The 16,652-nt window shown below is 23.4% G+C and overlaps 2 protein-coding genes across 2 annotated transcripts; one reads left to right on the forward strand and one right to left on the reverse strand.

Annotated features, from left to right (window-relative positions):
- Nucleotides 1-272: 272 nt before the first annotated feature.
- LOC112598181 lies at nucleotides 273-16,131 on the reverse strand. The gene is made up of 5 exons (XM_025344571.1): nucleotides 16,088-16,131; nucleotides 14,847-14,911; nucleotides 11,412-11,515; nucleotides 8,326-8,443; nucleotides 273-382 (listed from the first exon to the last, which is right to left on the reverse strand). The coding sequence occupies exons 1-5, from the start codon at nucleotides 16,129-16,131 to the stop codon at nucleotides 276-278; spliced, it is 438 nt and encodes a 145-aa protein (XP_025200356.1). The 3' UTR covers nucleotides 273-275.
- On the forward strand, nucleotides 2,133-6,806 carry LOC112598281 (KICSTOR complex protein C12orf66-like). The gene is made up of 9 exons (XM_025344682.1): nucleotides 2,133-2,343; nucleotides 2,621-2,766; nucleotides 2,830-2,976; nucleotides 3,049-3,317; nucleotides 4,232-4,370; nucleotides 5,568-5,755; nucleotides 5,868-6,024; nucleotides 6,086-6,175; nucleotides 6,632-6,806. The coding sequence occupies exons 2-9, from the start codon at nucleotides 2,683-2,685 to the stop codon at nucleotides 6,782-6,784; spliced, it is 1,227 nt and encodes a 408-aa protein (XP_025200467.1). The 5' UTR covers nucleotides 2,133-2,343; nucleotides 2,621-2,682; the 3' UTR covers nucleotides 6,785-6,806.
- Nucleotides 16,132-16,652: the final 521 nt, after the last annotated feature.

Raw genomic sequence — 16,652 nt, forward strand, 5'->3', positions numbered from 1 at the left:
TCTGCAGTTCAACGCAATATTCCGTCCAACGTTCACTTGTCAACTTCTGACGAGACCGGAGACAGTCTGTAAGCGCTTTAAACGCGTCATCCGGCAACTCAACACCCGAAGAATGAGAACAGCCGTCGTATAGGGTCGCCCACGGTTTTTCGCTCTAATGTTACCGTTATCATTTTGTTATACATTCGTAAATTTGGTAATAATTAATTATATATTATAATATTGTGATCGTATGTTTTTCTGATTTTAAACTCGTATTTAAATGTGATAAATAATTAAAAGGAATTAAGTTTCCAATGAATATGTAAAAATAATTTTATCTTCAATAAAACGAGTGCATACATTTCTCTTTCACTTTTATATACATAGGTACTATTGTAGCCTGTAGGAAATTAAAGAAAATTTAAAGTATGGTGATTTTTAAATATTATTTTTCATGGTAATTTGCTAGCACGGAGACTGGTGTTATCTATTTACGGCTATTAACTATATAAGTTATATATATACTATATAAGTATATAAGTTATAGCGACGTTATAGGGGTAATAGAAAAAAAAAGACAAATCGTTATTTATTTATTTATTAATTGTTAAAATAATAGTACCTAATTAAGTATTTTTAATTCTTTTTATCATATCCAAGTTACGTCATTCGATAAATAATTAAGTATTAAATATAATTAAATGATTAAAAATTTACTAGAATATAAAATTACTAATATGCATTTAATATGTATGCAAAATATGAAAAATATAATTGGTGTTATTTTAATAAGAATGATCTAAATCGGGAACAATTCTTATCAGATTTCAAAAACCTTATTCCAATACATATATTTATATGCATTTGCATATAAATCCAGTCCCTACTCATAATATTTATTAATAATTATATTTTTTATTACCTTTATTCAAATACCTAGACTTAACCAGTTAACCTTAAAAAACTGTATTAAATTATTTTAGTATTAAGATATACCTCTCAAAATGTTAAATAAGTCGGTAAATTCGACAATAAGTCTCGAACCCTGTTTATCACCTATTTATTATATGAGAACAACACAATTTGTAATATTTAATTACCATTACTTTAACAATTTGTCTTTTTTTTTCCGTAGCTTTTTTTCATTGGCTTTTTTACCTAGATTCCGTTATAGGTACCCATGCATACGAACGTTTTTGGAACATTCTAACCAAATATTGCATAATAAAACAACTCAAGAAATTATTTCGTGTTTCTAGAATTTTAGCCTTTAAGAAAAAGTAATTAGATACGAAATTAGTGCATAAATAATATTAATTAAATATCTACTAAATCCGTGCTTGCAAAGGTCACTACGTTAGTGAGTAATACATTATATAGATATAAATACTTGCCATCTGTACTTGAAATTTAAAAAAAATATACGATTTATATATATATCGATTTTTTGATGATTTACATTGGTTATTTTAAGTTATTATAGCCACTTTTTTGTTCATTTTGATTTTTTAAATAATTATAATTAGGATTATATAAAGTTAATTACAATTTTAATATTATATTAATAGGTACTATTTTTTTTTTATGAATATTTTTTCCCTATACTTATAGTAATAATTGCATACTTATTTATTTTGAGGTAGACTAAAGTGATTAATTATTTCGACCTAGTTCTGAAAAAAAATAAAATATTTTTAAGTTTAATATTATTTAGTTAATAATTAGGTAGATATTTAATTATTTGTATAATATATAAAAGGTCAATTTGCCACATAAACATATAATTTTTATTTATAATAATAATTTATATTAATACATATAATATATGAACACGATACATGTAATTAGTTATTAAAGGTAGGTAGGTATCTAATAAGTTATTACACATAGGTACATCGATTTTTATACGCAAAAAAATAGTCATTGTTGTTTACATTCATAAATTAACAAAATAATTTAATAAATTTAAAAATCGTTTTCAAAAATAAAGTTTGAACTGTTTAGTTACATCATACCAAAATTTCATAATATAATTTTTATACCGCCAAAAAATCTTATCTGATATCATTACATTTTTTTTTCATTCTTTCTCAAATTTTAGTTTCTTATAGTTTGGAATCTTAATCTATACATAATATATATGTATATTATATAGTTACTACGATCATGAAGTGTTATTAATTATTAATTTCAATAAATTGTGATTTGTATAAATATTGTTCTCTATAGCTTCTACTGCTTGCTGTAGTGGCTATAAAATTATAAATGATTTTAGTGAGAGTAGGAATTCGTTAATGCAGTAGCGCCAGTATTAATACACATTTCACATCGGTTCTATGATTACCAGACGCATCGAAATAGGTACAGATTATAATAGTAATAATATTATTATCATTAATCATTTTTAAAAACATTGTGATTCACTGATACCTACTTAAATGTGAAATAAATAATAATTAAATAAATCTAATGATCCTTAATACTAATAATTATCATAAATCATAATGTAAGTATTGATGATATTGTTCTTTAATATTTATGTATTATTGATTAGGTATTAAACAACGTTTATGATTAACATTGATTAAGTATTTTGTTAATAATAGTAATACGTTATAAACTTTTTTTCATTCAATAGCTATAAATTATACTAGTAAGAAGTAATAAACTTTACTATAATATTATAATAATGACATAAACATGCCAAAATCTCAAGAAGAAATTGTTCGTATATTTTTTAACTATTTATCAAAATCTAACTACGATGAAGCAAAAGAGTTTATGGTAATTTAATATAATATTAGCCACTAGGTAAATTATAGGAACTATTCAATAATTTATTTTCAGGAAAGACAACGTTTAGTATTCTTAAACAATGCTTGGCCCAAAGCAATGTTTGATATTCTATGTGATTTTGCTTTAGCTGAAAAGAATTATTATGACACTAATTTTGAGCCATCAAAAAATAAAATGCTTGAGCGAAAAGAAGATGAGGTATCTATTTTAATAATAATAATTTATAAAAATGATTGTGCTTATTGAATCTTTTATTTATTTTCATTGTAGAACTACCTGGACTTTGTGTACAAGACTTTGTATCAAGACCTTGAAAAACTCCAGACTGAGGTTGATGATAACTATGTTATAAAATTTATGACTACACTTTTACAGTTTATATCTGTTAGACTCCAACTTCTTGAACTATATGATAAATTATATGAAATTGGATCATCGAACAGTTGGATTAATTTTAGTGAGCTATCTGAAACTGTTAAAAATATTCAGAATGATCTTAATAATTTTTCACCTGTTGATCAAGTACTAAGAATTGTACGGTAAATAAACATTTTAATGTTAAATTTATAAATATAAATAAATAATGATAAGCAGATAGTAAATCAATATGTTTGGTTTTCATATAATATAAATTTTATAAATTTTAAAAATCAGCTTAATAAGCATTTTATATTTTTGAAGTATTTTATTTGGTGGTGAATGTTAACTTAGAAGTATGAGCATGCTCATTTATCATAATGTTCTATAGTATTTTCTATTTTAGTCAAAATAAATTATCTCAACATTTTTTTTGTTTATAAATAAATTAAATTTTCTATTATATGAAATAATGTATTTATGGTACTAAATAGTATTAAAAATAGCAAAATAAACTAAAATATAAAAAAACATTGTCATATTATATTTCAATATAAATAATAAAAATTAATTAATGAAGAAGTACAACTGAATGAGCGTGCTCTGAGTGGTTAGTAACATAGCTGCTGTTGAAGCAGGTTTTTGGAATAGCCAGTATTTCAAGCAATAACAAGCGTTATTGGTATAGCTTACACACAAAGTTATTGCATGCTCTATCAGTAGAAATTACAGTAAAATTATTATAAACAGTAAACATAAATAAGTATAACATAAATAGATGACATTTTTGTCATCATGTGATTTTTTTAAAATAGTAATGTATTATTGATGATAAAATAACTTTTGCATTTTTATTTCATATAGTTTTATTTTTAAGCTTGCTTAACATGTACAGAGAATTTGACATTTATTATATTTATAATATGGTAATAGTAACAACTTATCTCTATTGTCTAAAGTCTAAAATATGAATAACAGTTACCTATAATATAAATATATTATATTTTATAAACTACGTTAGAAATATTAATTACAAATATTGTTTTAATATTTTTTGAATACCTACTTAATCTATAAACAAAATATATTTTTACAGTTATGAACTGGATTGTATTCAATGTTTATTCAAGTGTCATGAACATTTAGGCGAATGGTCATATTTTGATTCGTTGATTAGCTTAAAGGAAAGTAGTGATGCATTTATCTTGTGGGAAAAATGTTATCAAAACAAAGAGGTAATAATTTTATAGTAATCAAAAATAATATAAATGTTGTATATGTGTACTTAAGGGTATGCAGGGAAGACTCATTTATATATCTTTGAAGGAAAATTAAATATTACCAAGGTAGGATACACTACCTATAATGAAATCTTAATGTAACAAAATGGTAGCATAATGCCTTATTAGAAAGTATAGAAATAGACAATTATCATGACATTCACTTGTGAAAAATATAATTTTAGTATTCTTAGTGTTTTGAAATAGCAAAGTTTAAATGCTATGCAGAGTTATTTCAAATTAACAATAGTATTTAAAAGTCAAAATAGGATGGATGAGTAAATTATAAAAAATATTTTAGTTAAATATTGATATGGTGGTTGACAATTTGGGGTGTGAAAGTTAAAATCAGACTGACTAAATTAATTTCATTGGGGATGTATAAACAAGATGTATCCGATAAGGATATATAGCTTTGCCACTTACCAAAAAGTATTGTGAACTTAGTATAGATAAGTACAATTTAAAATATATCTATCTATATTATATAGTAATTTTTGACAAATAAAAAGTATTTAATATGTATTTTTTTGGACATGGTTGTGTATAACAAAAATACATTTTCAATTTTCTTCAAATATGTTAAGTTGACTAATTGTGTAGATTTTTCAATATTTATAAAATCAAAATTTTGTTTTCAAAAAATATTCTTGTAAATAGATATTGAACAAGTTCAATTTATGAATTAAATTGGTTTTAATATTTCATGCTGATAAAACGTTAACTTAAATTTAATAGTCAATTAATATTTTATCATAAAAAATATTCATACAAATGATACACCAATGACAATAAAATATAAATTGTGTTTTTATTATTACACTTTTTATCATTATTTAGATAGAAGGACCTTTAGGTTTATTTTGGTATACTCTGTGAAGTTTGTGTGCATGCCTATATTCAAGTTAGGTTGAGTTTTAAGAGTTATCTTAGAGTTAGGTGTCCTCTTAATTATAAAAAGTATTCTGTAGTCTACTAATTAATTACTGACCATTGTCCACTGATTTATAGTATACATCATAAGTTTGAACTTAAAAAATTGAAATTTTTATGTATATTTATTTTGTTATTAAAGAATTTAACATATTCTCATAATTAAATATATAGCAGAATTCATAGTTTATGTGCCTTGACTTTTCATTTTGATTTTAGTCTTGGAGATTTGGCTCGTTGTTTATGAGCAAAAGTATTTTACCTCCATTGCTTTTATGGTTTAAAAGATTCAAACACATGACAATTTCTAAATTTATGTTATATTTTTACGGAATACTTGTACGACAATCATCATTGCGTGAAGTAAAAAATACAAGTGAAACCAAAAATTTACATTTTTTCACAAAGTAGGTACCTACAATTTAAAATTATTTATTTTTATTATTCATAATTAAACTATAGTTTAAATAATGGTAAAGAAAAAATATGTAGAATTATTGATTGTTTTTATACTTAAAGGATGCAACAATTAAAGCAGAAGGCAGAGGCTTTATCTGCAATGTTAGTGTTTGAATCACCTGAATATGCTACTGATGATGATTCTTCAAATGGAAGTCAATCTATTATTAAAATGGATCCATATATTAAGTATAAAATTATAATAAGTTATCCAAAGGTATTAAAATTGATATGTTTATTCGCTTATTGAATTATTAGTTATTAAGTATTAATTTTAGGTTCCAGTTAAATTTGATGTAGTAGAAAAGATGAAAATTAATGAAGGAGAACACTCAGTAAATAAAATTGAAATAATTACAGATGAAAATGTAAGTTGTTGAGTTCATTAATAATTTTATTAATGCATAAATAATTATTTAACAAATAAAATATAATGTTCAATGTAACTCTAAATCATAGGATAGATGGGAGAATGTGTCATCACCTGGTCAAAAGAATAAATTAAATGTTGTATTATTATTTTAAATGATTATAAATCATTTTGCTTTAAAATTTAAGGGATGTGTCCAAAATATAATTTAAATTTAATTTACAATATGAGTAATTTAAACCAAAAAATATAAAAATAAAATTACAATACTAATAGTTTCCTACTTTTCTGAAAATTTAAAAAACAATTTTTAAATTATAAAAATAAACTTATAAAATAAGAATTTTTTTTTTTATTTATACTATATTTTACACTTAATAACATAAATTAAATTAAACTAAAATAATAATAATTTATTGAAACAGGGTAATTTTTCTTTTCTTTTTTTTTACAGATTACTTATATGATAATGAGAGTGGACTTGAAAATAATTTTTATTTTGTGTTTTAATGGAAAGCCTAAAAATGAAGAAAGGGAGAAAGCAAGCACATTAGAATTTGTTTCAATGCTTCGATGTCATAAATATTTTACTTCTGTTAATAGATAAATACAAATGTTTGTAAAGATTATTTTTGCTTTTATTTTATCAATAATTTTTAATTCATTAATTAAAGTATGATGTTTATTCATTAAATGACTAAACTATTAAAGTGTAATATGAATACAATGATTAAATTTTGCCATTTTTCATATTTTACTTTAATTATTTAAAAGTCACATATTTGTATACTTGGAAGTATAAATTTTTTTCAAGATGATATATTGATTTATGATATAATTTAACCAAACTATGTCATGAGTAAAATTAAAGATATTAACTTAAAATATACTCATATAAAAATATTAAAAGATTTAATTAGTACCTATAAGAAGATTAAAAAACTATTAACCGCCTCATACTAAATACATTACAATATTGTATTACATACATTACTCAAAATTATATATACATGTATAAGTTATTTTTAACTAGTAACTGATACCTATTCACAATATTAAGATTTAATACTAAAAGTTTTCAAGAATTTTTAATTTAAATAGTATTTTATTTGAATATGATCTCAAAATCTAATTCAAATTAAATAGTATATAATTAATATATTATTCATTATTAGGGCTCAGATGTTATTGTATTTACATATTATATTTTTTTTGGCTACCTATTAGATTTATTGCTAAGTAAGTTTAAAATTAATTTCAGGATACTACGAAAAAAGATAAAAATATTAAAAATTTATAGTGCACATTTTTGCATATTTAGTGATTTTGTTTCTTTAAGAGCTTATTTTTTAATTTTATCATTTTTGAAGCATATCCAGTGATTAATGATATGTTTGAAAATTTGACAATAAAAAATAAATATTTTGAAGGTTTTTGCTAGATATTATTTATTGTATTGTGTTTTTCAAATCCCTAGTTGACCCTAATTTCTCGTTATTAATAAATATTTAGTACAAATTATAAAATATAAAAATATTTGTATCTATGAAAATTGCGAATAGAAAAAAATTGCATTTTTTCTTTATAACCTTCTTTTGGAGCTTAATCAAATTACTTGTTTATAAATGAACTGTATGGGCCAGTCTGTGAAAACGTGATTAGTAATTTTATTGACCGTGTCGCTGCGTATCGAGGGAATAGAAAGTGCCAGTTAGGTACTTAGATACTCACATGTACGATATCGTGTTTCATTGATAAAAATATCGTTAAGTTTGTAAAATGTGTCTCAGTTAAAAATAAAGTTCATGAATAGTATGCCTAATTCAATCTCGTTTACGCCTTAAATTTGACGATTAATCGAACTCGAATATAAAATTAATCACTTTCAACAACGATGTTATACTAGTGTTGTTAGTTGTGTATCTAAATTATTTAAAAAAGTACCTACCTACTGGGATTTTTTGTTTTGTTTTGAAAGCATTAATAATAAGATACATTTTATCATCTATTAGAAATAAATCTTAAATATGAAGTATTTCTTAATGTTTCTATTGTTAATGCTCTTTGAATTACATAAAAAAAAAAGTAATTGATCATTAATAAATTATAATTTAACACGCGAATAATATCATAAATTTTAAACCTTACCTTGACCCATGAGTGGTGGAAAATATTTGAATATGAAATAAGGTACATGAAGAGCATTGGAAAATTTTTTCAAATACATTTCATTTGGAATCCACGGAATCCATTTATCTGAGTATTTCTGTAATAATAATCATATATATGCATAAAATAGGTGTTATAATATTATACTCACATTAAATTTTGATTTGTGATTAACTTAAAATTTAAAATATGTAATTTCAGTTATGATGACCTAGTACCTTTATGCGTTGACTTCATAGTATTATGCATAACAATATAGCAAATTACGAGTAATTTATATTTAGAATAAGTACTCATTTGTATTGCATACTATTATTATTAGTGTTAGAGAAAATTAGCCAAAATTATACATAATTTATTGTATATAAATGAAAATTACCTCATTATAAATCTGTAGTTCTCAACCTTTTTTAATTCATGTTACCTTTAGTCACTAGAATCAAACGCTGCGTCACCCTAACATCAAAATAATAAACAATTTTAGCTGTGTATCGCAGCGTTATCGCACGACAAATCACTAAGTACACGTGTTTTTCGGATCAAAAGATTAAATATAAATAATACAAAATATTATAAAGATACGAACTTTGAGGTATGTTATGTACACGACAGTGGTGGTATAGGTGTATAATATATTTATTATAAGAAATAATATGATTGTTTTCGAAAAAATTAATTTTTTAAATTTTTTTTCTTTTCTTATCAAAATTCTGCGTCACCTCTAAGCTAGGTCCATGTCACCCCGGTTGAGAACTACTGTTATAAATAGATAAGTAAATTTTATACACTCGAATAACTAATAAGATACGCAGTAATAACCTATTATACCTACCTATTAATTAAGAATAATTATTATAATTATGTTTTTCAATGAACACATTAATAGTGTAGGTACTTATCTAATAAACTTTAAGTGAACTTTTATAAATTTTTTTTTTTGCTTTATGGGATATTAAGGCTTTTTGCAGTTTTTATTCATCCCCTCTACACGTCATGATCAGTAGCGGACTTGATGTTTGCTGTTCAGTCTACATCTAATTCTTATATCTGTATTGACCTTATCTTGTTATCGTTGTCGAGGTCTTCCCTTGGAGAGGGGACTTGCCAGTTGGATTATTAATCAGTATCTTCCGAATTATGTTTTCTTCCTCATGTCGTACATGACCCACCTATTCTAAACGCTTGGCTTTCAAAAAACATTTGATATTTGGTTTGTAGTAAATAAATTCCAAGTTGGTATTTTTTATGCTTTCATAGTTCTCAGTCAATTCGTTTTTGACAGGTTCGTAAATTTTTCTCAATACTTTCTTTTCGAAAATAAGAAGTTTCTCCTCATCCCTTTGAGTCATCGATTATGTTTCACAGGTATATGTTACTATTAGGTTACGTACATTTTTTTCTTTATCACTCATGATAAAATTCTTGAACTTAACAACTCGTTCAATGAGAAAATGCTCGATTCGCGCATTTATTCTTAGTTTGATCTCATTATGCATATAATTTTTATGGTTGATATTAACCCCCCCCCCCCCGATACTTAAAATCTTTAACCTGTTCGAAATACTAGTGTATTTCGTTGTTAACTGTTTGCCAGCTAGTATTATTAACTCCAAATTTATGTTGTTCTCTCCAAGTGTTTTATTATTTTTTAGGATAATAATTATTGTTTTAATTTCATCTAATAGAGGTTTTGTGATTTCTGGCTCTGCCATATGTTAGGTTATTTTTTTTCGTAGGATGTGTTATTATTTTACATATTGTTCAAAGTTTTCTTAAAAAATTCCACGAAGTGTATGACAACTTTCTTGGTATTTATTATAAAGTTTCTTTGGTCGTCCTTCATTATTGATGCTGTTGTTTGGCAGCCTTTCTTTAGACTTGCACGTTTTAAAGAATAATCTAGGATTTCTTTTGAATATTTCAATATCCTCGGTAAATTTATTTTACGCTAATTTTTTATTCTGTCTTAATATTTTACTTGCTTGAGATCTTGATTTTTGATATGCTTGTATGTTCTCTTGTTTGGTGTTTTGTAATACGTTAATTCTGAATAAGTTATGCTTCCTGACTGTTTCATGAAATGTATTGAATCACTTATTAATTTTCTTCGATCACAAGACTTGTAAGTTTTCTGCGGCTTTATTCATTGTTTCTCTAATCTTTGCCCATGTTTTGTTCAATATAATAATATAGAGGTAGGTATTAAAAATATGAGTTGGTTTAATTTTTATGACTAAATTAGATTGGTACATTTTGTTGTTATTAAATAATAGTTTACAATAACAATATTATATTAAAAAATAATTGTACTTAATTTAGATTTATCTAGTTTTATTTATTTAAATCACTTACTATTTGATATATTCACTACAATATATTAAAAAAAAATCGATATGTTTTTGAGATTTGACGTTGTTTTCCTTATTGTTATAGACGATTTAATAGAATTAAAGATAGCCCTTATAATATACATTTTTTGGTTTACCAATAAGGTGATAAAGATATTAATATATGATAAAATCGATGTTTGTCGTTACGGGTATTTTAGACCACGATAAATAACAGTCAGTATCGAATTAACGATTTACGATACCAAATTTTATACTCTTAAATGATTTATAATAGGTAAGCATACTTAATCAAATGTGTTATTTTAGTTTATACAAAAATTAAGTGTGCTTTATGTTTATAATATTTTTTTCTATTATTATTTATACTTATTTCAAACACAATATAAAAACTTTTGTAATATAAATAAAAAATAAAAATGATTTAATATATCATTATAAATATAATAAAAGTGTTGAACGTAAGAAATTAAAACTTATACTTCATTTTCCGTTCCACAAATAAACAGACATCGATTATTGGTTATTCTAATTTTAATTTGTGTGATTCATTTGCAGTAAAAATAAATTAAAAAAAAAAAAAAAAATTATACCTAAATATATTGTTATATTTAGTAAATATCTAATGCAGTTGTAAAGGTTGCACTATATATTGGATGTATGATATGAATGATATGATAATATAGTATTTATAATCAACGAAACTTTTATACTTACGTCCAACTGATCAGATGCAATACTAGTCGAGTAAAATACTCTTGCAAAACATCCTTCTTCGGAATATTTTGTTATAAATTCCATATTGCCTGTTGCGTGTGGACCTAGAATATCGTAAATTGTTTATTAACTAATAAATTCAATTGGCGGAAGTTCTTTGAACATATTATTATAAATACAATTGAGAGTAACTACCAAGATTAGAGTAAACTCAACAAAGATTATAGATTAATTAACAAAGTATAAATACTGAAACTTAGATTTAGAATATTTTAAATATAAGAGTAATTTAAACTTAATATATTAATATATGTATTATTCATACATTAATGATCTTCTTTATATTAATATAAAATTAAACTTAAATGTATTACAGATATAAAAAGATCATTGGATCTGGGAAAGTATGAGAGAACTTGGATTTATATTAAAACAAGTTCAATTTAATCATTTAATACATACAGATTATATTATATTTATATTTATATAAATAAAATATCAGAAGGTTGTATTTTTAAGAAATCTATTAATTAATGGATATATTTAAAGAAATTACTAGATAAAGGTGTATTTTTAACATAAGCAATCCTTTTTGAAAATGTATACTGTATTAACTAAAAGTAATTTAAATACGTAGATAAGTTTTGAAACCAAATTATTCATCCTAAATACAAGGATGATCGCAAAAGTTAAGCACTATAAAGTTTTTAAGATTGAGGTATGTTAAAATCTTGAGTATTAATAAAACTTAATATTTTTTAGACTTATTCAAAATTGTTTTATGGTGAAACTTGAATACTATAGACCAAATTCAAAATGTATTCCTAAACGTTTAATTATTGATAGGTATATTACCATATTATTATTAATTTGTTATTATTAAATTTATAATCGAATGTAATTTGTTTTTTAAAACAGGCAAATGAAATAATTTTGCATTTATCAATATTTAATTCATGACAGTTCAAATTTCAAGCGTAAAATTTGTTTAAATGATTTTGTGGTAACTCAGATTTTGAAAATGATTGAATTGAACAAAATAATTAATTACGGCGTGTTTCACCAGCTGCGCACAACGAATTTTTCATTTTTGGATAAATAAAAATAATACAAATTTTAAAATTAGTCGTACGAATTCATGTTAATTACGTGTTTAATACTGGCATAAAAAAAGTATTAATATTTCTAAATGGACGTAACGCACATGTTATAGTTAGCATGGACCTAAAGAGACAATGCTTCACAATTTTTATGAAGTACCGAAAAAGTGAAATAATTTTTTGAGAATTACTCATTTAACTTTTTTTTTTTGAATGTGTTATTTTGAATTTATAAAATTTCAGAGAACAGGAGTTATCTACTTAATATTTTAATTTATTGTGATAAGAATTTAATTTAATTTGGAACGTTAACATAAAATATTATGAATTTTGAAACGATAGCTTCTAAACTCATATTTTTAAAATTATAGATAAAATCAAGTCTCAATATAATTATATAAATATCATCAAAATTACATTAATTAAAATTGCACTTGATAGTAGTTAATGAGTAACTGGAGTAGAGGTTAAAGCGAAGGTGAATACTAAAGAATTATAGTAGACTTCATAAGTAGGTGTGACAAATTTTTATGAATATTAACAATTAGACTACCAGAGAATATTAAATTGAAAATGGTAAAAATGTATGATGTTCCATTGTCTTGAGTCAGGCTAATTAATGAAACTATTATAGTAACCAAATTATCAGTAATATTAGATAAAGGTTTATAAATTGATTATATAAAACTGGATGAATTGAAATTTATGGTTCAAATATTTAAAATAGAAAGAGAGGACATAATATTTTCAATTAATTCATAATATGCAGTGTAAATAGCTTAATGAGTATTTAAAAGTAAATAAATGCTACCATATAAAAATTTAATAAGATAAAAACATAATCTATATCAATAATATTTTCTATACGTATTCAGGGTATTTTAATGCAACTGTATTTAAGATTTAAAAATTATAAAACTCCACTACCCCTGGATCATGATTCATACTAGATACTAGATCAGCTCTTTTATCTCAAAATAGAATATTTACAATCTGTATCTTGTGCATAATAAGCCAACTTGATAATTACAAAAAACACCGATTAGCTTTTAAAAAATATTATAATTTATAAGCCCTAATTTTTCATCACTAAAATTATTATTTTAGTTATAGATAAAAATAATAAATTATAATCGAAAGAAATAACTGAATCACGGGTCTTCAAACTAATCAAACCCTTTACATTTTGATAAAAAAACGTATTCATTTAAAATAGCTTTAACATTATATACATTATAGGTACTACTATATTTTTGCATAATTATTTGTACTCTCCTTAAAAAAATTGTATAGCCAAATTAATTTTACCATTCGATGTCAATTCCTTTCGAAGTTTCTTAATTTTATGGTTTCTTTGACATTAAGTACGATCTGAGTTTAGAGGAATTGATGGGTATTGAGATGAGAGTTTCTTGTTGTTTTTTATATTTAATATCTCTGATACAGGAAATAATGTAATTATTAAGAGCCTTGGGGTTTTTTTTTTTTTGTTAACGACCTATAGATACGAAAAACCTTGATTTATACTATTATCGCTTTATTACTTATTAGATACCGAATGATATTTATATTTACCTGATTGCGGTCGGGAGCATGAGTATTACGAATATCGGATTGGTTAAAATTACTCTTGGTTACATAAATCATAGGTCTGCACGTTCATTATGGCCATTCATTTTATTATTATAAATTCGTTACAGCTAGTACGTTAGTACGTTAAAATGGTAATTTTTGAGCCTCTTAAATTCTACAGGTTATTTCTTAATTATTAATTTATAGTCAGGAAATCCCGTTAAACCTTAATCATTTGCCGAACAAAAATATCTTAACGATTTATTTTTCATCGTAAGACATTTAATTTCCATGGCTTTAAGTCTCGAACATTTATCGTAAATGGCTTCTGAACAAATATCACATTTTAACAAAACATTTTATTTTGCAAAGTGGGTAAGAAAAGCCGTGTAGTTTAAAAGTGACATTTAAAATAAACAAAAACGTAAAGCAATAAAGCAATATCGAGGATTTAATTAATAGCAGAAAACGTAACGAATAATATCCACGATTGCGACATTCAACTGATAGCGTTTTATGTTAAGGTTAACTATAATATTACAACTTAATATATATTAAATGAATCTATAACAATTTATATCATATCCTATCAATGTAGTTAAAATAACATAATAAGTAATAGGTATGATAACTATGATAATAAAATTATTTTTTATCTAGTATAAAGTCTATATATTGGTAATACTTTTTTTGAATTATTTTCAACAAATGGTTATCAATATTATAAGCAAAATATAAATTATCTTCAATAAAAAATTCGTACCTGTTGGAAAAGGTATGTGAAGCTTTTTTGATTGTTCTTTGTCTATCGCTAATGTATTTATGTGGCTATAAGAATGATGATTAATTTTTAAATTACTGTAGAGTTAGCCTATTCTTGCATGTATGAAGTTTAATATTACCGAAACTGGCAGATGAACAGGTTTTGGTAGGTACACGTTACATAAAATTTAACTTCACGGATAGTTTTTAGTGGGGATATGATGCATTGTAATTTATCAAATAGGTTAGGTTAGGTTAAATAATAATTGAAGTAATAAGTACTTACACCTTACGGTGTATTTTCTAATAATAAATCATTTTTTGAAATTAATAATAGTTAAAAGTAAGTTTTGTATTTTTATTGTACATTACAATACGATAGTAAGTCAATATAATGCAATCAAAGTTAGTAAAAATTATTTACGATTTGCATTCAATTATGATTTTAAAAGGATTTGATATTAACCATTTTTTAGGAGTTAAATATAGACAATATTCTTAAAGTAATAATGCATATCGTGAAGTGTGTGTACTATAATTTATAAGACGTGATCATTCATAATGTTTGCAAGCCAAAAGTGTATAAACACATACCTATTATAATAATTAATTTTATAAAAAAATATACTTAATTAAATAATTTTTCGAATATACTTAAATTATTTAGTATTAATTTTAATAATAATTTATAAATTGTAAAATTTTTATTAATGAGAAATATTAAATTCATGTTGTTTTGGTAATATTTTATTGAATTAAGGTTGTATGTTATTCGTTCTAATTTTCAAAATTGACTCTAAATATTTGTTGGACATAGCTAATTTATGTTTTAATTTGATATATTTTTATTTTAGAAAAAGTTTGTTTGCATAAATGAGTTGTAACATACACAGATATATATATATTATATATATATGAATATATCTTCAATTGAATTTTTTTTTTTTAATTTGAATATTGTGTATCAAAAAGAAATTTATATAATTCAAATTAAGTATTTCAGTGCATCACTACATTGCAAGTCAATCGCTTTTATTTGAAAGTTAGATAGCAAATTCTCAATATTACATCTAATCAGATTTTGAAAAAAATATTTATTTCTTCAAAATATACATTAAAATTGGATTTTAAGTTCAGAAATAATTTTTTTTTTGTGTATTTAATTTTAAATTGAGTTAAAGATCCTTTATTATATTTATGGCGAGAAAATAAATGAGTAAAATAGTTATTATCAGTAAATACTTTTCCTCTTTTTGCCTATAGATGTGAAATACACAAACTAGCATTATTAGCAACTTCATTAATATTATTTTGTTTTTAAATAAAAACTGTTTTGATGAAGAATTATTTTGAAGTGACTATAATTTAGTTGATTGTAATTTTAGTAAATTTGAAAAATTTGTCGAAAATGAAAGAAGCCCCTTAGTTAAACTATTAAAATTCATAAATTTCAATTATTATTTTTTTGCCATTTTTTATGTTTTAAATTTTTTTTTCAAATTTAAACAATCAGGATATATACTTGGGAGTATTACATGTTAAAAAAAATGTTAACAAAAGATAATACATTGATTTATACTCTGTAGTTTGTTCTATGCTATAAATAAAACTAAGATATTAGCTAAAATAGTATATAATAGTGATAATAGACGTAATTAAAAAATTAGTATTGATTTATTTAAAAATTTATTAAATGCTATACAATACATACGCTGTAATGATGTATTATCCACAGTATTAACTATTTTACATACATATATGAAATTTTCAAAAATTATTAGCTAATATTTACAATATTAAGATATTA

This window comes from Melanaphis sacchari, unplaced genomic scaffold (assembly GCF_002803265.2).
Source record: "Melanaphis sacchari strain LSU unplaced genomic scaffold, SCAv2.0 Contig0_pilon_pilon, whole genome shotgun sequence".
NCBI lineage: Eukaryota > Metazoa > Arthropoda > Insecta > Hemiptera > Aphididae > Melanaphis > Melanaphis sacchari.

Bases quoted from the DNA above. Each gene is read 5' to 3' on its own strand.
- LOC112598181 (XM_025344571.1), bottom strand. From the start codon at position 16,131: ATGCTAGTTTGTGTATTTCACATCTATAGGCAAAAAGAGGAAAA. The intron at 11,516-14,846 runs GTACGAATTTTT...ACGATATTCTAG, and splicing joins TCACATACCTTTTCCAACAG to GTCCACACGCAACAGGCAAT. The intron at 8,444-11,411 runs GTAAGTATAAAA...TTATTATTACAG, and splicing joins TTGCATCTGATCAGTTGGAC to AAATACTCAGATAAATGGAT.
- LOC112598281 (XM_025344682.1), top strand. From the start codon at position 2,683: ATGCCAAAATCTCAAGAAGAAATTGTTCGTATATTTTTTAACTATTTA. The intron at 3,318-4,231 runs GTAAATAAACAT...ATATTTTTACAG, and splicing joins CAAGTACTAAGAATTGTACG to TTATGAACTGGATTGTATTC. The intron at 5,756-5,867 runs GTAGGTACCTAC...TTATACTTAAAG, and splicing joins AATTTACATTTTTTCACAAA to GATGCAACAATTAAAGCAGA.